At 41.5% G+C, this 24,043-nt stretch overlaps 1 protein-coding gene across 1 annotated transcript in view; it reads right to left on the reverse strand.

Moving 5' to 3' along the window:
- The window catches only part of LOC122812280 (venom factor-like), a 2,973,268-nt gene that overhangs the window by 169,779 nt on the left and 2,779,446 nt on the right, over positions 1-24,043 (reverse strand). Inside the window, exon 29 of the mRNA XM_044084681.1 lies at positions 17,588-17,757. Within this exon, the coding sequence (XP_043940616.1) occupies positions 17,588-17,757 (170 nt within the window). The remainder of the gene's footprint in view (positions 1-17,587; positions 17,758-24,043) is intronic.

The following is a 24,043-nucleotide window of genomic DNA, read 5'->3' on the forward strand; positions in this document are numbered from 1 at the left end:
ATGCCAGTGTTTTTTATGTCTTAGATGCAAAAAGTTTATTTTGGCAAGTGATGCTTGATCGTAAATCCTTATTACTGACTACTTTCAGTACCCCATTTGGCAAATACAGATTCCTCAGGATGCCATTTGGAATAAATTCTGCAAGTGAAGTCTTTCAGCATGCAATGGAGCAAATTTTTTCAGGTTATCCTTGTGCCAAAATAGTAGATGATTTATTGGTTGGAGGCGATAGTGAAGCAGAACATGACAGAAACTTTAAGAGAGTTCTAGACAAAGCACGTGAAGTGAACTTAAAGCTCAATCCTCTGAAGTGCAAATTCAGACTACTCGAAGTTACATATGTAGGTCATTTATTTACCAGCACTGGCTTGAAACCAGACCCATCCAGACAAGCAGACATTCTTGAAATGCCAGCAGCAGATAATGTTCAAGCTTTACAATGTTTTCTTGGTATGGTCAACTACTTAGGCAAGTTTATACTATACTTCAGTGAGTTGACAGCACCTTTTGAAAGAGCTGACACGCAAAAAATGTTACATGGTTGGAACAGCACCAGAAAACATTTGAAGACCTTAAGAAGAAAATTGCCCCCCTACCTTCATTAAGATACTATGATGTTAATAAACCAGTAGCCCTTTCCTGTGATGCTTCAAAATTTGGTCTTGGTGCAGTCATTCTTCAAGAAGGCAGACCAGTAGCTTATGCATCAAGAACCTTTACCCAAATGAAATGCAATATGCTCAAATCGAGAAAGAACTTTTGGCAAAAGTGTTTGCATGTTCGAAGTTTCATGATTATATCTTTGGTCGAGCTATTCAGATTGAAACAGATCACCAACCTTTAGTTGCTATTTTAAAGAAGCCTATGCATTCAGCTCCAGCAAGATTACAAAGAACGATGCTCAAATTGCAAAAGTACAACTTCAAAATGGTCTGTACAAAAGGCAAACTTCTTTATCTGGCTGATACCTTATCCAGATTGCCCAGAAATACAACGGAACCGCTTCATGCAGAGAATTTTTCTACCATGAGACGTGATGAGCTGAGAGATCATACAAAGACTGATCCAATTTTGCAAAAGCTTAACCACTACATTAATGCTGGATGGCAGTCAAAGGAATCTAGTGTACCACCTGAAGTGCAAACTTATTTTCCTTACAGAGATGAGATATTGATGGAAGATGGCATTATTTTCACATGTCCTAAAATTCTCATTCCTGCTTTCTAACAACATGAATATATCCAGATTTTGCATTGTGGTCACCCAGGTTCTGAATCTACCAAAAGAAGGGAGAGAGGAATAGTATTTTGGCCTTCTCTAGCAAAATACATCAATAAAGTACTTTCTTCTTGTTCAATATGCAATAGTGCTAAACTGCATTTGCAAAAAAAAATACTTCAGCTAAGTCAAGTTCCTGAACTACCTTTGCAAACAGTAGCCACTGATATATTCGAGTGGAACAATCAGCATTACTTGGTATTTGTTTGAGATTGATTTACTGCCTAACTTAACATCCACTACTATTATTACTAAGTTGAAACATAATTTCTCAGTCCATGGTAGTCGACACAAAGCTATTTCTGCAATGGCACTCAATTTATTAGTCAGTTGTTTCAGACATTTGCAAAAGAATGGGAGTTTGTACATGTTACTAGTAGTCCAAAATATTCACAGTCTAATGGACTAGCTGAACGCGCAGTGCAGAGTGCAAAGCAATTACTTGGGAGATCAAAGTGTGACAATACCGATGTCTTTTTGAATTGACTTAATCTCTGAAATATACCCCGTGACGATATACTTGGCTCGCCTCCTCAGAGACTTCTATCTAGTCAAACCAGAACAACATTGCCTATTAGCTCCAGTTTGTTGAGGTCTAAAGCTAAGAACAACAGGACAATTAGAGCTCAACTATTCAGAAAGCATTCTTTCCAGAAGTCCAGCTATAGGTTCATAAGTGTGTACTAGGCTAATGGCCCTGGAGCCTTTACAAGTCTAGCCCATAGGATTACCCTGGCATCGTGCCAACCAACCTTAGTTCCTAGTACCTCTGTCAAGTAGAGCCACTGGAGTGATCCCTGGGGTGAATTTTCTATTTCCCATCCACTCATCAAGATTTCTCTTGAAAATGGCCAGTGAGGTGCTCTGCTTGACATGTATGGGAAGTCTATTCCATAGCATGGGCAGTCTCTGGGTTATGAACCTGGCCCTCCAGCATGTTCTGTTGATTGTGGTAATGAGGTTGAGTTCTCTGGAGCGTGTGGTGTGGTGGGATTGGGATTTCTTTAGATGTAGCGCTTCTAACAGAGCTGGGTCAGACATGGCTTTGTAAGTCAAGCAGAGATCGCCTCTAAGTAGGTTATATGAGACAGAATAGTTGGAGTTTTTTGTAGTCTGTCTATATAGGACAAGTGTTTAAGGCTTAGGATCCTCTTTGTGAGGTACTTTTGTAGCCTATCCAGTTGTTGCAGGTGTCTAGTGAGGTACATGCCAAATAGGGCATTGTACTCGATGATTGGATTAATGAGGGAAGAGTAGACGGAGACAATGACCGCTTTCTTCCTGGATGCAAAACCCTTAGTAATGAGACGTGCCACATAGAAGGACTTTCTGAACACAGTGGCAACGTGGTGGTCAAAAGAGAGGTTGCTGTCAACCTGTGCTGTCAGATCACTTATAACTCCTTCTGTGTTCAGTGGACTACCATCAATGTGGTAATTCAAGGGAACATGGTTTTTCCCAAAGGGGATGAAGACACATTTTGTGGCATTGAGCTTAAGGCCATGGTTCTGACACCAGTCATTGGTCTCATTGAGGCCTTTCTGTAGGATGCCAACATCACTTGGGGAGTTAATAATAGCTACCAACTTGCAATCATCTGCAAACTTTGTCAGCCAGAGTCCCTTCATGTTGGCCTGGACTTCAGAGAAGTAGATACCAAACAGGAGAGGACCGACCCAGGACTGAACCCTGTGGGACTCCACTTGTGACTGGTCGGCAGTCTGACTTCCAGTCAGCTACTTTCACACTGTGGGTTCTATCTGTGAGCCAGTTTGCAATCCACCTAGTGATATAGGGGTTGATGCCTAGCTTAGTAAGTTTTTCTATGATTCCTGAGTGGGGAATGGTATTAAAGGCCTTGGCCAGATCAAGGTAGGCTGCATGAACCACCTTGCCTTCATCCACAGCTCTGGTGACTGATTCAAAGCAAGTCGACCAAGTTGAGCAGGCATGATCTACCCTTCACAAAACCAAACTGTGTAGGATCCATAGTTTGGAGATTCCCTATATCCTTGTTTATTAGGTCCATGATAATGCATTCCATAGCTTTGCATAACAGACTCGTCAGACTAATGGGCGATAGTTCCCAAGGTCTGTAGTCGCTCCTCCTTTGTGGAGCGGGATGACTGTAGCGGTGTGCCATTTGGTAGGGAAAAAGCCTGAGTTGAGGCTGTGGTTGAACAGGGCACACAGGTGAGGTGCCAGTTCACTCTGTAGTTCATGTAGAACACAGCCAGGGATACTGTCAGGTCCCATAGAAGGTGTATTCTTGGCCTTGGACAGTGCTGTTTTAACCTGTGCAGCAGTAATACTGAGTGGCTGGCAATCTACTGGTATTGTGATTGGTCCTGGGGGGGGGGGGGGGTGTAAAGTTAGCACTGAGTCTGTCTGCCAGTATTGCAATATCTGCTGGCTTGGTATAGGGGGTACCATTGTGCAGTAGCTCAGAGCAAATCTGGATATTGCTATGATAGATTGAGCAGCTTTCTTCCTCCATTGAAAGATGAAGGGACAGTGAGGATATAAACACAAAAGGTTTCAACTGGATTGGTCAAGTAACAGGTATAGACATCTTCTTCCTGTACCAAATTGATATCACAGCATTGTTCCTGTGATACAGACTGCAGATCTCAGAGCAACTCAGACAATGTTCCTGTTGCAGAATGTGTCTTAACTTCTACTTCCATTCCTGATGATGTTTCTGATGTCCTGAATCCTGAACATTCAGCCGAGACAGTCCTAGTTGCTAGATCTGATTCTAATTTCTATGTCACACGATTTGGCTGTATTTCCAGACCTAGAGTGAAATACACAGCAACCTGGACATAACAGCATATGTGTATTTAGTTCTGTATAATTGCACGACAAAGAATTATTTGTATTGACTGCATGTCAATTGATGTCGTCAACATTGCATGACTTATGTCTCAAACAGGGAGACTGCAGAATACAGTATGTGTGCTGTGTCTTTAAGAAGCATTTCAAGGACTGAATTTGCATAGTCAGCACGTGCTAGCTTTAGTGACATTTTGAGAGTGCAGCCAGAGAGTGAGCATGTATGAGTATAATAGCTAGTTTGTTTATATATCAGTATTATAAATAAAATAACATTAAATATTTCTCAAGGTGTGCAACTTACAGTGCAAATTTCAAAGATACTTCTCTTCAACAGGTCTATATCATATGTTCGAATTTTTAAAAGTTCATACGTTTTAACAGAGATCTCCATACAGTGCGGAATGGGAAGATTTCCCTTTTCTGCACTGTAGTGCGATCTCGGAGTTGGTATATTTAAAGAGCAGGGGGTGTGGGGGGCACAGTCCCTCACATGGTGGGTGCAGGGGGGCTAGCTCCCCTGCTTAAAACGTTCAGGTAGGTTTTTTTGTGTAGTTTAATTTTTTTTATTAGATTTTCGAAATTTTAAAAGTTCGATCATATGGTGTTGACCATATGGTGTTCGAACTTTTAAAATTTCAGTTATCTAATATAGACCCCTCTTCAACATCTAAGGCTTTACTTGATGTCATGTAGCAGTTTGTAAGTCTCTGTTGCTTGTTTTTAAATATTAGATACATATGGAAATATTGTTTATATTCATAACTGCTAACAAACAACTAGCAATATCACAGGTATAGTGTGATATAAACGAGCACTGACAATTCATTTTCCTTTCTTCCACTATGGCACATGACACTATACCCTTTAACAATGTGTAGGGCTGCTAGGTATAAAAATATGAACATAAGTATGAAAATATGAATACTAAATGAAAAATAGAGATTACTTTCTCTACAGCAGGGCATCCTAGATTGTTAATAACTCAGTACACTTTCTAACACTGCCTATTATTAGCTGGTAAGTCACTTAATTAAAGAAGCCAGACCCAAAAAAGGTCTGGATGCCATAAAGAGCTATGGGTGTAAACTGGAAGTATACAAAAAAAGCACTACAGGACTGAATGACTTAACCATTTTAATTTCTTCAAGGCATTTATCTTGCTGGAAGTGCTTTTCCCAAATCTTTTTAACTTGCTCACTTGTTTTCTTACAGAGTTGCTTCTGCTTTTGGTGCAGTTTCTCCCTTTATTTGCTAGTCTCGTTAGCATTTGTTCAGCGTCTGAGGTAGCATCTTGATTTTGGTGCTCTTGTGACTGAGATCTAGTGTTATTAGCACAACGTTTAGGATGGGTTGATGCAACAGATGTTACCTGGGAGCTATAAGTAACAGTATCATTAATGGAGCCTTTCTGTGTCCTGACAGAGTGCTCTTCAAACTATCTGGAGATATACTGAGCTAAGTATATTTTTCTGGCACTTCAGAATTGTGTACTGTTAATTGTTGCTTGACTAATTTTATATCATTGCTGGCTGACTTCAGAGTTGCGCACTGTTATTTTTGCTTCACTGTATAGTTTTTCAGATCTCTGCTGAAGGTGTTGGGTTTTCTCTTATCCACCCTCCCTATTCTTGTTTTGTTGTTTAAAATTGGAGGCTTTTGCAGTTGCCCGCCCTCACTGCAGATTTCATCTGGGACACTCCCCCCAGTCCCATCTCTTTACCTCATTCTACCTAATAGACTCCTTCTACACTTGAGTTTAGTAATTTTTAATTTAATTGCATTTTTTAAACTGTTTGGTCTAACATTGCTACATACTCAAGTGTGTTAGCTTGCACTGCAGTTGAATTGTTTTTACTGCTGTTACTGCTGTTTTAGCTACTTTTCTGTATATATATATATATATATATATATATATATATATATATATATATATACACTTTCCTGTAACTAGTTTAGTGCAGATACAGATTCTTAGTTTTAGCACTTGAATTTGCTTATTCGTGATCAGCACTTGTTCAGAACTTGTTGTAAGCACTAAATAACCTAGTAATTACGACAACACTCAACCTTCCTCATTACCTAGAGGAAAACAGTTTTGGTACTTACTTTCCTCACTTGCTTAGAGAAAAACAGATCTTGTACTCACTTTCCTCACTTATCTAGAGGAAAATAGTTTTTTATTCAGGCATGTCCAAGGGTCAGCTCCCAGTGTTCTCTCCTGTCTATCTGATGAATCTGGGCATTTCGGGGCAATGTAGAAATTGCCTCATGTACACAGACAACCCTCTCTTCCTACCACCCTACACTACAACCTGTGAGAGATGCACTTATTTTGCCAACCTGGAGGTAAAGCTCTCTCCAACCAAGACTGAACTTGACAGTCAAGAGGAGAAGGTAAACACTTGCACCACACCACACTCATCACATAGTCTCACTAAATCTATGCCTCCAAAATCCACACATAGAAACACAAAAACATTTGCGGATGCTCTCAATAATAATCTGCTCAAGCAACAGAGACCTCCAAAGCAGAAATGCAAGCAACCTCCACCTCTCAACACAACCCAAATGACACACCCCACCGACTCAGTGTGCCACTCAACCACAGCCAATAAGGCAAAACAACGTACCCAACACACTAGTCATAGGTGACTATAGTCAGGCACATTGATGTCCCACTCACCAGGCTAAACAAGGAGAAGGTTACTGTCAGCTGTCTGTCAGGTGCCAGGATCCGCCACATAACCCACGCACTCAGGTCATGCCACAACAAGTACAAATATGACTCTGTCATTGTCCATGTTGGTGTGAACAACCTGAGACATACATCCCTGGACTACATGAAAAGAGACATGGAAGAGCTCTCCGTTCTTGTAGCCCAGGGAGGTATGACCCTTGCCCTGAGTAGCATTATGCGATCACCCAGAATGATGCTGCAGTACAAGGACAAAATGATTGACTTCAACAATTGGCTAAGCTTCTGGTATCATTCTAAAGGGATCCAGTATCTGTCTGCCTGGGATGACATGGTCGACAGACCATGATGCTTTGCCAGAGATGGCCTGCACCTGTCACCCCTGGGATTCCGGATACTGGCTAAGGTTCTTGCCGCCCCTATAGTGCCTTTTTTAGGCAAGGTTCAAATGACAAATTCACCACCGTAACAGGAACAGGCAAGCAAAAACTGAGGGTGATGCTACTCAATGCTAGAAGTCTAAATCTGAAAATGCACTCACCCGAGGCACTCCTTAAAATGGAGAACATCGATATCTGTGCAGTGACTGAGACCTGGTTCAAGGCTCCAGACAGCACCCCTGCACTACCAGGCTATAACTCATACCACACTTTTTGGCCATATAACCTGGACTAGAACACCAAAGGCGGAGGTGTGTCCATATTCATTAAGGATATCTGCACCTCCAGGCTAGTTGCTCAGCATAATGCAGCCGAGGTTATGCAAGTGCAACTAACTCTGGGCAAAACTGCAATCCAAATTGTAGCTTGCTACAGATCCCCCACCATGGCCCAGGATTCCCACTCCTCTTTTCTTGATGTACTGGAAAATATTAGGGTTCAACCAAACACCCTAATAATGGGTGATTTCAACTACCCCACCATTAACTGGGAAAACTACTCATGTACCAACTCCTTCGCTCAACGCTTTCTGGAATTCATAAACTGCAATGCCCTGGATCAACTTATCCACACCACCACCAGGGGCATCAATATCCTAGATCTAGTCATTACCAGCACGAGTGACCGGTGTTCCACACCTGAAGTCAATGCCTCATTGGTCCGATCCGACCATAAGCTAATTACCCTAGATATCCACATCCTGCCCCCACCTCCCATTAAGGAAACCATGGTAAGAAATTTCTCCAAAGCCAACTTCATGCTTCTTAAGACAGAAGTGGTGAACTTCATGACACCCATGCAGATGGACAATACAGTTATGACTACTGAATCCTACACAATTGCACTTTATAAGCACTTACACAAGTGCATGGATAGTGCTATCCCAAACAGAACCAAGACGCTATCCTCCAAAAAAAGGAAGCCAATCTGATGGTCCCCTGCCATAAACAAACTGTACAACAGAAGGAAGAAACTGTTGCAAAAGAGAGTAAAATCCCATGAGTAGAGGAGCTCCCTGGTCAGCCTCAGTAAGAAGCTGCAATCCCTGATAAAATCCTCCAAAGCTAGTTACGAAAACAAAATCACCACTGATTCTAAAGACAACCACAAAGCATTCTATAGCTATGTCAAGAATCTCAATGGCAACACTCAGATCTGCTCTGAGTTACAGCACAATGGCACTAAATATACAGACCCAACTGATATTGCCAACATCCTGGCAGATAGGTTCAGTGCTAACTTTACCCCCCTCTCACCCCCTAAAGAGCCCATCTCTATACCAGAAGAATGCAAAGTTTCTGTAATCACAGCTGCACAGGTAAAAATCACACTCTCCAAAGCCAAGAACACAGCATCCATGGGTCCAGACAACATCCCAGGCTGCATTCTACATGAACTACAGAACGAACTGGCACCCCACCTAAGTACCATGTTCAATCACAGCCTTACCTCAGGCTTTGTGCCTGCTGAATGGTGCACAGTGACAGTTATCCCACTCCACAAGGGGGGGAGCCACCACGGACCTCGGGAACTACCACCCCATTAGCCTGACGAGCCTGGTCTGCAAGGCCATGGAACTTATAAACAAAGACATTGGTAATCTCCAAACTCTGGACCCCACCCATTTTGGGTTTGTAAAAGGCAGATCATGTCTCCTAAACCTGATAGACTTCTTTGAAGCAGTCACCAAAGCCATAGATGAGGGTAAGGTGGTTCACGCAGCCTATCTATATCTTGCCAAGGCTTTCGACACCATCCCCCACTCTGGAATTATAGATAAACTCACTAAACTAGGTATAAATCCCTATGTCACAAGATGGGTTGCCAGCTGGCTCACTGACAGAACCCACACTGTGAAATTAGCAGACTCCAAATCCGACTTCAGACCAGTGACAAGTGGAGTACCACAGGGTCAGTCCTGGGTCCTCTCCTGTTTGGTATCTACTTCTCTGAAGTACAGGCTAACACAGAAGGTCTTTGGCTAATGAAGTTTGCAGATGACTGCAAACTAGGAACCATAATCTAAACTCCTAACAATGTGGACATCCTACAAAAGGGCCTCACTGAGACAGATGCTTGGTGTCAATGCCATGGCCTCAAGCTCAATGCCAAAAAGTGCATTGGCATCCCCTTTGTTAAAAACTTTGTACTCATGAACTACAACATAGGCGGTAGTATACTTAACATCGAAAGTGTGATAAGGGACCTTGGAACACAGGTGGACAGTAGTCTCTCCTTTGATAATCACATCACCACAGTAGTCAGGAAATCCTTCTACGTGGCACACCTCATCACAAAAGGTTTCTCATCCAGAAAAAACAAGGTCATTGTTCCCCTCTGCTCATCACTCATTAGACCCATTATTGAGTACAATGCCCCTTTTGGTATGTACCTCACAAGACATCTACAACAACTGGAAAGGCCGCAGAAATACCTCATAAAGAGGATTACCGGCCTCAAACAGATGCCCTACGCAGACCGTCTCAAAAACTCCAGCTTTACTCTGTCGCATATCGCCTACTCAGAGGTGATCTCTGTCTAACATACAAAGCTATGTCAAACCCAGAGCTGTTGGATATGCTCCACGTAAAGAAATCCCAATCCCTCAGAGCTACATTCTCTAGGGACCTAAACCTTGTCACCATAATAAATAGAACATGCCGGAGGGATAGATTCCTGTCCCAGAGACTTCCCATACTCTGGAATAAACTACCTATCTATATCAAACAAAGCTCCTCATTAGCACTATTCAAGAAAAATCTTGATGACTGGATGGGAAATAGGAAATTTAGCCCGGGGATCACTTCTGTGGCTCTGCTCAACAGTGGCACGGGAAAATAATTTTCTTGGGTGGCAAAAGCCAGGGTACCTTTTTGGCTGGGCTTGTATAGGCCCCAGGGCCGATAGCCTAGTACCTACCTATGAACCTATGAAATAGTAAAGGGAGCTCCCCTTTAAATTGCCCATAGCCCACCTTCTACCGCCCACTCCAGGAGGGAGGGAGGGCTGTCTGCTTCATAAAATCCATATGATGGTTGGTCTATATAAGGAGGAGGGGAATGCAGAGGGAATCAGGGGCCAGTCATTGTTTGAAAATTCTGTCTGAGTTATTTTTGAATTTTCCATCTGTTTCAAGGGATAAAGTCTCCAAGTGTTCTGTGGGTTCTCTGCAGCACATCTCTGTAATCATTAACTGTTCTATTTGCTGCTTGCAGCTGCCTATAGCTGTGGTTTTATTTTTGAAGAATTAAGTTTTAAACTTTGAACTAAAGACTCCATTTCCTTGTTTTTATATTCTTCTTGTCAATCCTTAAAAGTTGATCAACAAGAGGCAGGTACCTTATTTCCTTTTTTGTTTAAGTTTCTTTTTAAGATTTTCTAAAATAGTCTTATCAAATGTTCCACCTTCAGGGAACTGCAATTCACTATCCTTTTAGTGAGATCAGACCATTTTTCTAAATAATTACAGCTGCCTCCTCCATATTTATGAAACACATGCTTGGTTAGAGTCTTGGCCTCCTGCGCTTTCATTATCCCCATGTACGTACCCATTGTAAAATCAAAACAATGGAAAAATACCCACTGTTATACAGTACAACAGACATTCATGCAGAAAATCATTTTCACATACAAAAAAATCATTTAACAAAAATACTTAACTGCAGAGGTTTCAAACTCTGATAAAGTTGGAAAAAGTATAACTGAGAGCTGACACAAAAGAAATACACTAGACAGAAAACTGTCAGTGAAGGGCACCAAAAAAAAGAAGTTATGTCTTACCATAATGTTCCATCTTGTGTTGTTGATATTCGTTCAACACTCATTACTTATGGGTTATCGGTTCCGTCCCTGGAACCAGGCCGGCCGTATATCAAGCTTGTCAGTCAAAAACTCTCGAGCCAAGGCCCTACCCAGAATGCTCTGCTCCCTGTTACCTAAGATAGAGTTTGCAAGTTGATAGACAAAGGTAGAGACTACCTCTGGTCATAACAGACCTACAATAAAGGAGTATATGAGATCAACCAGGAACCTCCGGAGGGGGGTGGAGGATGGGGAATAATGAATGAATGAAGCTCAAAAACACAGATGGAACGTTATGGTAAGACATAACTTCTTTATCTATTGTTGTTAATCTTCGTTCATTCCTTACTGATGGGACAGAGTCCCCAGCTACCTGAATCCCTGGGTGGCCCTCATGGAAGGACATGGAGCCAAAAGAAGCTCTACCTCTGGAGGCCAAATCCAATTTGTAATGAAGAATAGAGGTATGAGGTTTGGCCCAAGTCGCAGCTGAGCAAATATCATTGAGGGAAGCCTTAGCATGAAAAGCTGCTGAAGTTGCCATAGACCTTGTAGAATGTGCTTTCACTCTGTGAGGCAAGGTGACATTGTGGTCCAGGAAAAATGTTGTGCAATTTCTCGTGTCCAACAGTACCCTGATGAATTCTAAAAACTGTGCTGGGGTCGTGTTGGACTTCTCCCAGTTTATAGTAATTCCCAGGCTTTGTGCTGTGAGGAGAGTGTAGTGTGGGGCATCTTCCAGTAGACGGTTGATGGGGGCGGTGAGGAGACAGTCGTCTAGATATGGAAAGGCTTGGAATCCTTGAAGTCGCAAGTGAGCGATAACCACTGCCATGCATTTGGTGAACACGCTGGGGCTGTAGAGAGACCGAAGGGCAGTGGTCAAAATTGGTAGTGACTGGCTCCTATGCAGAAGCGGAGGTATCTTCTTGAGCGTTTGTCTATTTTTATGTGGTGATATGCATCTTGAAGATCTACAGAGCACATCCAATCATCTTCTTCCAGAACAGGAAGGATAGACTGAACTGTGACCATCCAGAATTTCTCTGTTTTTACAAATTTGTTCAGTGTGCTGTCCCTTGTCTTTTTTTGGCACTAAAAAGAACCGTGAGTAAAAACTGGATCCTAACTGGTCTGGGTGGACTGTTTGGATGACTCTTTTTTGTATCAGCTTTTCGATTTCATGTGCTGCTGCTTCCCTTTGACTGGGTGGAACTTTGGGTAACACTCTGGATGAGTTTGGACAAAGATGGAAGGGGATATGATAGCCTCTGGATATTATCCGTTGTACCCAAGAATCGGTGGTTATGTTTCACCAGGCAGTGGGGTACAAGGAAAAACGACCCCCGACCACTTCCAGAGGTGAGCAGTCGGGCAACGCTTCAAGAGCGCTGATAGGGTTGGCCATAGGAAGAATCTCTGGAACCCTGGTTTCGTGAACCTCCTCTGCCCCAAAAGGGATGCCTTCCATTGGAGTTTCCCCTCTGCCTCTAGGGGAGAACATGGCACGTGCGCCATGGAAAGAGCCCTGTGATGTCCTGTGCCATATCTTCCCACTCCTCTGATTTCTGGAGTAGAATCACTGAGGAGTGGAGTGTCTGACACCAACAGCAGATAGGGTCTTGCCACCTTGTTCGCACCTTGCCAGCATATCTTTAACTTTAGGGCCAAACAAAGAAGGGTCCTCGATGGGGGCATTCATGAAGGAAGCCTTAAAGGAGTCTGCAAAGTCGCAAAGGCACATCCAGGCATGCCGTTTGGTGACTATACCTATGCCTGCCACTCCTTCCATTAAGTGAGAAATAAAACACATGGAAGAACTGGAAATGGCCTCTAGGGTGGCTATCTAAGAAGCTACATTGTCATAAACCTCATCAGAAACAGCTCCTGCCAAGGCTTCAGAGAGTTGGTTGATAACATCCCTCTGGAGCCTCGTAAAGTGTGTCAAATAGTTCAAAGATCTTACTGTGAAGGTTGCTGAAGCAAACACATGCTTCCTTAGTCTGTCTATCACCTGGGACTCCTTGTTGGGCAGATGGACAGTTTGGCTCTCTTCTGCCAAGTCTTTCTTAGTTGCAGCCGCCACCACCATAACATCTACTGAAGGACCTCATGACCAATGGGGATGCTCAGCTGGGGGTGATAAGATTTTATCAGGCCTCTGCGGAATCGCTTCCAGGGTGTCAGGACCCTTCCGTGAGCGCACGGGACGATGAGCTGGATAAGCTCAAAGGCCGGCGGCGTAACCCAGGGTGTAGACATCTGGGCACGAAAGGCCTGCAGGAATACGGATTCCTCTGAGGAAGAATTAGAGGACTTCCAGTCACCCCTCTGTCTAAGGATCTTGAGGATGTCACCAAAGGACACCTCATCAGAGGGTGACCGTGGGGATCCTTCCCTGTCATCAAAGTCCGTATCTTCGGTCAACGACTCATCAGTGGAGTCCATGTGCTTCTTCTTACACAAAGCTTTGTGGGGTACTTCCTCAGTGGGAGGTTCTGGGGAAAACAGCAAAGAAGGGGTCTCCTGAGGAGGAGAGACCTGAGCCCTTGTGCCCGGTGTCCGGCAGTTGTGTCTTGTGAGAGTTGCGGCACAGAGGGGGAGAGGACTCCGACATGTGAGGTTTGCCAGTGGAGGGATGGGAGCCCAGAACCGAGCACAACCTCAGAACTGAGGTCACACCCTACCCCGACGAGCCGTCCCCCAGACCAGGAGTCTCAAGAGGACTATGAAGCGTGAGAGAGGGAGGATTCCTGGAGGGTGCCATAGAAAACATCGGCGTGGGACCAAGAATGCCCTCCTCCACAGCACAGCCACTGGCCTGAGAAGAGCCCAATGCCCAGTGCACCAAGGGCCACAAGGACGACTCTGGTTCCAAAGTGAGATCCACTACTGGGGTCGGAGGGCGGGGAAGCTGCTGTTGGAGTAATGGGCTTATCACCTCTATGTTGTTTTGCTTATTGAGAATCTGCAGATCTGTTATCTAAGCTTTTCCTTATTAGGAATAAGTTCCATTTCTAATGTTGGCACTAGGAAATACCAAGACAGTGAAAAAAAACAAAAAACAAGACAGGCCCATGTTGTCAGGATCCATTCCAAAATATGATTCCACTTTCAATGAAAAAGTATTATATAAAACCCTTCTCCCTTGTCACTACAAATGTTATTCTTCAATGGAGATTCATTTGAAATAATTTGTGAAATCTGCAACTCATTAGATATTTCATTTGTTGACTAGCAGATGTGCTTTTATATTTTTGTGTTGGCAAGGTGTGCCCTGCTACATCCATCAGTTTACTGCACTCTGCAGTAATCAGCTGGTTAATTGTTTATACTATTTGTTTATTCCTGTAGTAGCAGCAGGTTACTGCTGAAGTCACTGCTAACTTTGTAGACACTCATCTTTAGAATGGCAGGAATAGTTACTTGTCTCTCCCTTAAATAAGTATTATTTTCTGTGAGGCTGTGAAATCTTGGAGTTATTAATGTTCACTGGTGATGAGGGTGAAGGTAGGTTTGCCCCTGCAAAAATTGATGATATATATTTTGTGCATTTAGTTGTTTTAAGTAACATTTTCAAAACTTTTTAATTTATTTTTTTTCAGCTAACTGAAGTTGATTAGAGTGCTTCTGACTAATATGATTTCATCAAATAATACTAACACCCTTTCTGAGCTAATGATTTTATGCAGTCACTTATCTATCATGGAAAAATCTTGGGGTAACAATTACATCAGTACATAACATTTATTAGAATTGCAGGCTATGCTGTTTGAAGTGCTCTTTTTAGTTTTTTCACAGAGGTTGTATATTATCCAGGGAGCTTTACATTTCTCCTCACAGTGGTTTCTTGAGTTCATTTTGAACCATTATGTATAGCTGCTAGTGTATTTCATGCAAAGGTATATTTAAATAGATGGGCTCTTTAAAGAGTCTGACATCTATGGAATTTTGATAAACTATATTCAATGCATGCCTGCATAATGAGGTTTTAAAATTTTAAACTATTATTACTTTTTTGCCAAAGAAACATCAGACAAAGAGATCTGCATCAGACCCTGATATTCTGGCTCAGATGTTCCATTTGGAAATGCTACCCATTGGCAGGAGAGATTATTTTTTGCATCAGTTTTATCCAAGTTCTTTCATAGTAGTTTCTTTACTTGCGTATTTCAAAAAATCAGAAAATCTACCCTACTGCTGCCTGATGAACTGTCTGCCCATATACCAAGTTGGGACATGTCAATCCATTATAGGTCATTTCAGTGAACAGTGCACAAAGAAACCAAAGCCAATTCACTGAAACCACCTTCAATAAAAGTGAAGATTGCCTTTTTCTCCACTGTTGTGTGTATCGCACCACCAGACCACTAAGATCCAGCAACAAAAATCACATGCAGATCACTAAAGCCAATAACTCTGCTGGTGAAGCACTATTCTCTTGTGCCATAGCCAAATTATGGAACTCACTCCCACCCACAATTACCTCCTTACCATCATGCACTCACTTCAAAACTTTACTAAAAGCGCACCTAAAAACATGCTGGCTATGCCCTTGCAACTCCCACTCTAATATCATCCACCCCTTCCAACCACTACCTTTCTTTCCACTCCACTAACTACCTTGATTATAGCAAGCTCAGATGCTCATAAGCCTAGTACTTATTATACAGCAGGAACTTCTCATTGTAACATTTGTTAATGTCTGTTATGTACTTCACAGATAAAGATTCTAGTTGTCTACTGATGTACTATGTTCTTCATCTGTAAATATGTTGTAAGTAATTGCTATGTTAAATTGTTAATCGCTATGTAATCCAATGTAACTACTGTCTGTTTATTTTACTGTGGAGCTTTTCTCCCCGGGCCTACGCTGAAAATGGACTTACGTCCAGTCGGACACTCCCGGTCGACAAATTTAAATAAATAAATAAATAAATAAATAAATAAATAAATATATATAATTCTGGTGGTTGTACGGGCATCTTCCTCTAACATGGGGGGGGGCAGGAGGGCTTGTCCCCCTGCAAAAAAAATATTGCAATGTTTGTTGAAGGTTGTTTTGGCAAACTGGTTTTGGTTTATTTGCATTTGTCAAAACCACCTTTGATGGACTGACATGAATCCTAACACGCACTAGTGTCTGTACAATGCATCCAGAGCTGGACTAGAACTTGGCAATTAATCTACTATGTTTTGTTTTAATCATAATATTCTTAGTATTTAAGCAGATAAACACCCCAGTAAATCAGTCAGTCAGTCAGTCACTCAATTTATCTGTCAAATGAATACACTGAATAATAACTGAATGAATGCACTGTTCGAGAATCACTAACTTGACTGACTAGTGAATTAGCTTGCAGCTGGCAGAGAAGAGGGTTTGATTAAGTCATTCTTTGCTGAGATGTGTTTAGAAAAAGGGGTTGGATTTGCTAAAGAAGTCAGCTTAGAAACCTGTATGGTCAAGTGCCAGATGGTGTCTACTGGTCCAACATTGTGTTACAATGCTAACTGCAAAGTTCTCAGGTATCTGATATTATGGTAGGCACTTAATTAACAAATTTTCCTTAAGACTTCATGGGATCATAGGAGATTACTAGGCTAATGGCTCTGAGGCCCTTACAAACCTAGCCAAGAGTTTATTCCTAAAAAAGAAACCATAATCAGCACCTGTCACCCCTGTCAATGAGGGACACAGGTGGAACCCCTGGGACAAATTTGTGGTTGCCCATCCACTCATCAAGGTTGTGTTTGAAGAGGGTCAGCGACGTACTTTGTTTGACATGTATGGGGAGTCTATTCCAGAGATGGGTCAGCCCCTGGGAGACAAACCTGTCTCTCCAGCAGGTTTTGTTAATGTCACATATTAGATTTAAGCCTTTCAAACGGGTACTACATGAGTAGTTAGACTCATGGATATGGAGCATCTCTAGTAGAGCAGGGTCTGAGATTGCCTTGTAGATGAGACACAGATCACCTCTGAGCAATCTGTACAATACAGAGTAGAGTGATGGTGATTTGAGCCTGTCCACACACATGACAGGTGTTGGAGGCAATGGATTCTCTTTGTGAGGTATTTCTGTGGCCTTTCCAGTTGGTATTAGATTGCCAAAGAATAATTTAGTATTGGTAAATCTGAAAATGTGCCTGTCTGTTACAAAAGGGATGAGGTCCTCAAATAAGAATACTATGGAACAGTTTGACTTTGAAAATGTGAGCACGGTGCATCTGTTATTCGTGGAAAACGTGTTGTCAAAACAGTGCATGCTCCATGGCTGGTAGTAAGCTGATGTAAGTTACAGCAATTAAGACATTTTGACTTAGATATCTGAAATGTTAGTGCCTAGGCTTAAATGTCCATCTCACCTGAACTTGTTACAAACAGATGGTTGTATTAACCTTCACCATCCATTATATTATCATTTCATAATCATCCATGCGTTCAGTTACGGGAGTTTCTGCTGGCATGAATGTTCACCTGTAAATTCTTCGCATACACTGTGCACATGACACTGGAAGTGAAGTAAAGCCATACCTGTGTGGACGCTTGTCCACCACCATATTCCCGCCTTCGTACAAGCCAGTCTGCTATTGCATGAGCCCGCTCATATTTTTTTAACTTCATTGCATGAAGAAGAGCATATGCAGTTGCTTCCACAGTATACAAAGAATCCTTATTTCTTGCTACCGGCCAGTGAGTTTTATCTAAACATAAAAGGTAAAAGCTTTGAAAATACAAGAAAAGCAAACCAACATTATCATTTGTGTACAGGGTTATTAAAGATTTGTTTCTCTTAAGTGACACAAACAAAAAATCTTTGAAACAATTACTACTGTTTGCATAAGTGTTAAAGTGATTAGGAGGTTGCAACTGTCATTTATATGATTTGTTACTTTCAAGAATTACTAGTTTTGAAAGCATGATTCATATTTACATTGGCTCCAGGTGATGTGATTAATATGACAAATGTGGAAAACAAAATCTGATCTAAAATACACACACAGGAATCAAGAATATTTATGTACTGAAACAAAAAGAGAACATACTTATATAAACATAAAAATATTTAACCTCCTTTATGATCTACATCACACCATTCCATCAAGTCAACATTCCAGAATCTTACTACCCTCTATGTGAAGTAGATTACATTTCTTCAAGGAGGACTCCTGCAGCAAAGTAATGTATGTGCTTTCTTCTTGCCGTTACCTGTCCATCACTGACATTTTTTCACCATTAACAGTTTGCATCCCAGCTTAATTTGGGATTGACTACAAGTGCTCATGTGCTAGTAGCGCACAACAAACTTGCTCACTGCCACTGTCTCAAAAACACAAGTGTCCTAACTTCCACTGGTAACTGCTTACAATCCCAACACCTGACCCTGTAAAACTGTAAAGCCCTGTCAAAGCTCTAACTCTAAACATAAAACTTCCACTTAGTTCTTAACCAGAGTCTTTGGTCCATTACGCTAGCACTCCAGCTCCCCCATACCTAAACATAAATGCCCTGATCACTCTCTAACCCTAAACTTCACTCATGCTCCCTATCCTTAAAACTCTCTTCCTCCTCCCTAACAATAAAACTCCCTTGCTGTTTTCTATCTTAAAATCTCCCCTCCCACACCCTAAATACCCTAAACCTAAACTGACCTTCCCATTTTCAGCCCTAATCTCAGTCCCACGACTTCCCAGCATTTATTAGTCCTATTTTTGTCCTTCAAGACTAATAATTATCATATTATCTTTATATTTTGTACTAGACTGTGTTGTATTATGTTTATAGGAAAATCTCCAAAAATCTTCAAGTTTTTGATAGCTTGAATTTCTGAAAGAATCTCTGCCAAAGTCAATAAATATGAATAACTATGTTTTAATGTGGCAGGAAACATGCCCTGAAAGATTTTCATGCTAAGTGTAAACATTCTCAAACCACACTGCAATAAAGCCAATGAATCCAATGTAGTCACAAAAATTTTACTCTTTTAATAAAAACTTGAGAATAGCTCCACACAGTGAAAGACAGGTCAGAATCTCTAGCGCCCCTGCTTCCACAGCCTTTTTAGAGTACACTCCAATTGCACTAACAGAACTCCTTTTATACAACAAAGACACTCCTATACACATGCTTATTCAATTAAACAATAAACCATTTAAAAACACATCATAAAAACATTTCCAATTACACTCTTTGTTCAAGCCTCTAGGGCACAATGTATTATAGTTTAAAATAAAAATAGATTCTTTTCTTCTCAAATTATACTTTACCCCCTCAGACATTACATCATTTTTAACAATTTTCTGTTTTTCCCAGGCTAACAGAAACTCAGAGGCTAACAGCCCTTTTGATCTCGCAGCTGGTCAGGAAGCCAGAGCATGTAAATTCTAGCCATTAACTCTGGCCTCAAAACAGTAGGAAGAATTCTTTCATTTAGACATCTCAACTCCGAGTTTTGACATCAAACAATTACACAATGCTTGACTTATCAGCTTACCTATAGCAGAGTGCACTGTTGTTACATTTTTGCAGTTCCACATCTAACAGCATTTACTTTAATTTAAGAATAAACCTGTGGCTTATATTAATATTTACAAATGACAGAATTATCTACAAATTCTATCTAGCTAGGCTGGCAGCCTTCACATATCTTCACAGGTACCATCTTTTAAACAAAAAATGTCACCAATGTTGGTAGAGGTATCCAAAGGTCATCCACCAGTCTCAGTTCAAGTACAATGGCTGCTTCACCACTGCTTCTTATAAAATCATTATATTCAGCCGTAGCTTCACATGTTCAGTCATCACTGGCTCTTTCCAACAACGGAGCTAGTATCAGTATAACTGTTGCTAGTATTAACAATCTAAGCTCCTTTGGGCTAGATTCCAAAAGAGCTGCTCTCAGTGTATGTCTGTCCTGATACCAAAAGACTTGCTCTCAGTATAAATGACTAATTTCGATTTAAGGCCTATCTATAAACAGGCTTGCTGCAAAGGCCAGATTCCAAAACACCTGCACTCAGTACAAGTGGTCATTTACACTCTTAGCACATGGTTTGGAATCAGGTCCTTTGTTGTCTGTAATAAACAAAAACATTCTCAAAATGTTGTCCCTTACATTCTACCTCATAAAATTTGGGTCTATATTGCCATGTCGATAGGCTGTTCAAATGCCTTTACATCAACACATGTACACTGAAATACCTAAATGCTGAGCAGCCACAAAAGTGATTTTCTTCCCAGAGAAAAAAAAAAAATCGCTTGGCTGTTGTCAGGAATTTTCTGTTTCCTCCACTGTAGTGCGATCTCGGAGTTGGTATATTTAAGCCCCCCACTTCACTGTGTCTGTCGGTTTAATTTCTTTTCTGTTGGCCCAATGATTTTTTTCCCTGGGAAGAAAATCGCTTCTGTGGTTGGTTTGACTATTAGGTATTTCGGTGTACATGTGTTGACGTAAGGGCATTCGATGAACAGCTCTGTCGACATGGTAATATAGATGCTAAAATTTGGGGTTGAAAAACTGCATTGGAATTTTTCTGCAGAGGCCATTATGGCCGGGGTATGGTTACCCTATATCCAAACCAGTGTTAAGGATATCTGTAAATAAGTATGTCTTTCTGCTTCACGGAAGAAGGAAGCATTCATTAGTCTTCATTCCAGCAGCTATATAAACCAGTTCTATACTTCTTCGGAACAGATTCTGCAGTCTTCAGATTCTCCACTCTCAATATCTTTCCTTTTGTCACCCAGTTCTGCAGAAAAGATGAATTCTACGCAGGGAAAGATTTGTTCATGTTTTTGGGTAATGCTGAGATATGCTGAGAGGTATGTGGTAAAAAAAAAATACATACACACACACACACACACACACACACACACATATATATATATATATATGTAAATAAGTTATGAGTCGACGAGGAACAATGTTACAAATGCTAGAAGCAAATATTTTTTCTGCAGATGGTATTGTTGGTCAGCTTTATTAAATCAATTATTGCATAATTCAGGGCTTTTCTATTTGCTTCAAGTTTGTGCAACCCTGGAGTTAGTATACCTAACTTCTGGGGATGTTGTGAAGGGTCATGCATGTCTGGGGTGTGGGGGCCTTTGCCCTCCACATGATGTTTTTCCTCCATGTTGGGGTGGGTGTGGGGGGGGGGGAGCTTTGCCCTCCACATAAAAGTTGCTTTTTTTTTTCTTTTGGCATTTTCAAATGTAACTTACTGATTTAGATTTGAAATTACTTTTTCAGTGACTTTAGTGGAGATTCATGATAATAGAAGATGAGTTTGGTCAATGTTTTGAGAATACAATGGCGCTGTATTATACAAGGAATATAATGTAATACAATCAGGAAGGTGAGTCAAAGAACACATGCATGTATACATGGTCTGAAAAATGTGCGCAAGGAGCCTAAGGTTTGAAAGCAGCCCAAAGGTAAACTTAATTACCAAGGGCCAGATGCAATTTCTTTGAATGCGAATTTCAGTGCTGTTTCAATGAATGTGGCTTTCATGGGCAGAGAAGTTTACTGTTTTTTATTGTGAGATTGTATTGTTTGTTTAGCAAATAGCTATCACTAGTAAGTAAGTAATGTTTTTCGGCTTTTCCCAGTTAGGGGTTGCCACAGTGGAACTCTAGTCCGCTAATGATTGGCAGTGGATTTTTATGGTGCTGAGTTGCCAGCCCGACACTCAACCTTCAAAGAAGACACACCCATTCACGTACACACCTACCTGCATGTCTTTAAATGTCACTCGACCACGGGGTGGACATGAAGACTCCACACAGAAGGCGCTCCAGCCGAGAATCGAACAGTAGAACCTCTTGCTGTGAGGCGACGTCTAACCGCTGCACCACTGCGGCCTACAGCAAATAGCTATCACTGTGTTATAAAATTTGAAATAAAAGTTTTAAATTAAATCCAAGTGTCTGTAATCACTGTAGAAGTAAAGCAGAAAATAGTATACATACTTACAGGTTTGACCAGTGTTTGTGGTAAATGGGGAGAAATAGCCAAGGAATGGGACAATGGAATAACTGCGGGGAGGGGGGTCCAGAGTTGCATACTTCATTTGGAGTAAGTACTGATTTCCTTTAGGTTAACAGGGAGCCCTTGTCACAGAATAGTTGCTTAACAGGACAAAGCATGTACAATGCTCTACAGTTTGGTTATAGGGACAATGGGAATTGGTGTGGCTTGTGAGCAGTTGCAAAGTGAGTAAATGTCTGGAGTTTAGATAGTTTGTAGCATTAATGAAAAAAATCTCTCTCTATATACATATATATATATATATATATATATATATATATATATATATACACACACACATATGTATATATATATATATATATATATATATATATATATATATATATATATAAGCTGAGTATGGACATAAAATAGCCTTTAAAACCATAACCAACTATAAATCTTTCTTTAACTGTCAGGAAGTTAAGAATTAATACACTAACAAAGTGCCAAGCTAGTTCATAGGTTCATAGGTTCATACTAGACTATCTGCCCTGGGGCAATTATAAGCCTAGCCCGATTCTGTATGGCTTACACCACCCCTTGATTTGAGTATACTGTGCCATTTTTAAGGTTTAGTTTACTGTGCCTCTGTCTAATAGTGACACGGGAGTAATCCCTGGGACAAACCTACGATCCCCCATCCACCTATCGAGATTCTTCTTGAAGAGATTCAGTGAGGTGCTCTGCCTCACATGAACTGTAATTCTATTCCAGAGCGAAGGGAGCCTCTGGGTTATGAACCTGTCCCTCCAGCAAGTTCTATTTATTTCTGTGTTGAGGTTCAAGTCCTTCGAGCGTGTGGCTCTAAGGGATTTAGATTTACTGAGGTGGAGCGTGTCCATTAATTTTGGATTTGACATAGCTTTGTATGTCAGGCATAGATCGCCTCGAAGTAGGTGGTATGCAACTGAGTAGAACTGGAGTTTTTTTAACCGAGCAGCATATGGCATCTGTTTGAGACCCTTGATCCTCTTGGTGAGATACTTTTGGGGTCTTTCTAATTGCTGCAGGTGTCGGGTAAGGTACATCCCAAAAGGGGTATTGTATTCTATGATGGGCCTGATGAGGGATGAATAAAGGGGCACGATTACCTCTCTTGATCTAGATGTGAAACCCTTCATGATGAGGTGGGCTATGTAGAAGGTCTTTCTAACCACTTTGGCAATGTGGTTTTCAAAGGAGAGATTGCTATCAACTTGGGTCCCCAGGTCCCTAATAGCTTTCTCTGTACTTAACGGGTTTCCGCCTATGTGGTAATTTGTGGGCACATTGTTTTTGCCAAAGGGTATGACTATACATTTTTTGGCATTTAGCTTTAAACCATGGTGCTGGCACCGGTTATCTGTCTCTGTGAGACCTTTTTGAAGGATGTTTGTGTCAGCTGGAGAGTTGATTATGGCGCCCAGTTTGCAGTCGTCTGCGAACTTGGTGAGCCATAGTCCTCCCACATTTGCCTGTACCTTGGAAAAGTATATACCGAACAAGAGTGGTTCGAGGACAGAACCCTGTGGGACGCCACTTGTGACCGGTTTCGAGTCTGACATGGCTCCAACAACTCTCACTCTGTGGGTTCTGTCTTTGAGCCAGTTTGCGACCCATCTTGTGACATAGGGGTTTATATTTAAGCTGGATAGCTTATCTATGATGCCTGAGTGGGGTATTGTGTCAAATGCCTTTGCAAGGTCCAGATAGGCTGTGTGGACTACCTTCCCTTCATCTATGGCTTTGGTGACTGTTTCGAAGAAGTCATCCAGGTTCAAAAGGCAGGATCTGCCCTTGACAAAGCCGAACTGGGTAGGATCTAGTGTCTGTAGGTCCCCAATGTCTTTGTTTATGAGCTCCATGATGATCCTCTCCATAGCCTTGCAGACTAAGCTAGTCAGGCTTATGGGGCGATAGTTTCCAGGGTCCGTAGAGGCTCCACCTTTGTGGAGTGGGACCACTGTTGCTGTACG

This window comes from Protopterus annectens, chromosome 9.part0 (assembly GCF_019279795.1).
Source record: "Protopterus annectens isolate FY-2018-M chromosome 9.part0, PAN1.0, whole genome shotgun sequence".
Lineage (NCBI taxonomy): Eukaryota > Metazoa > Chordata > Ceratodontiformes > Protopteridae > Protopterus > Protopterus annectens.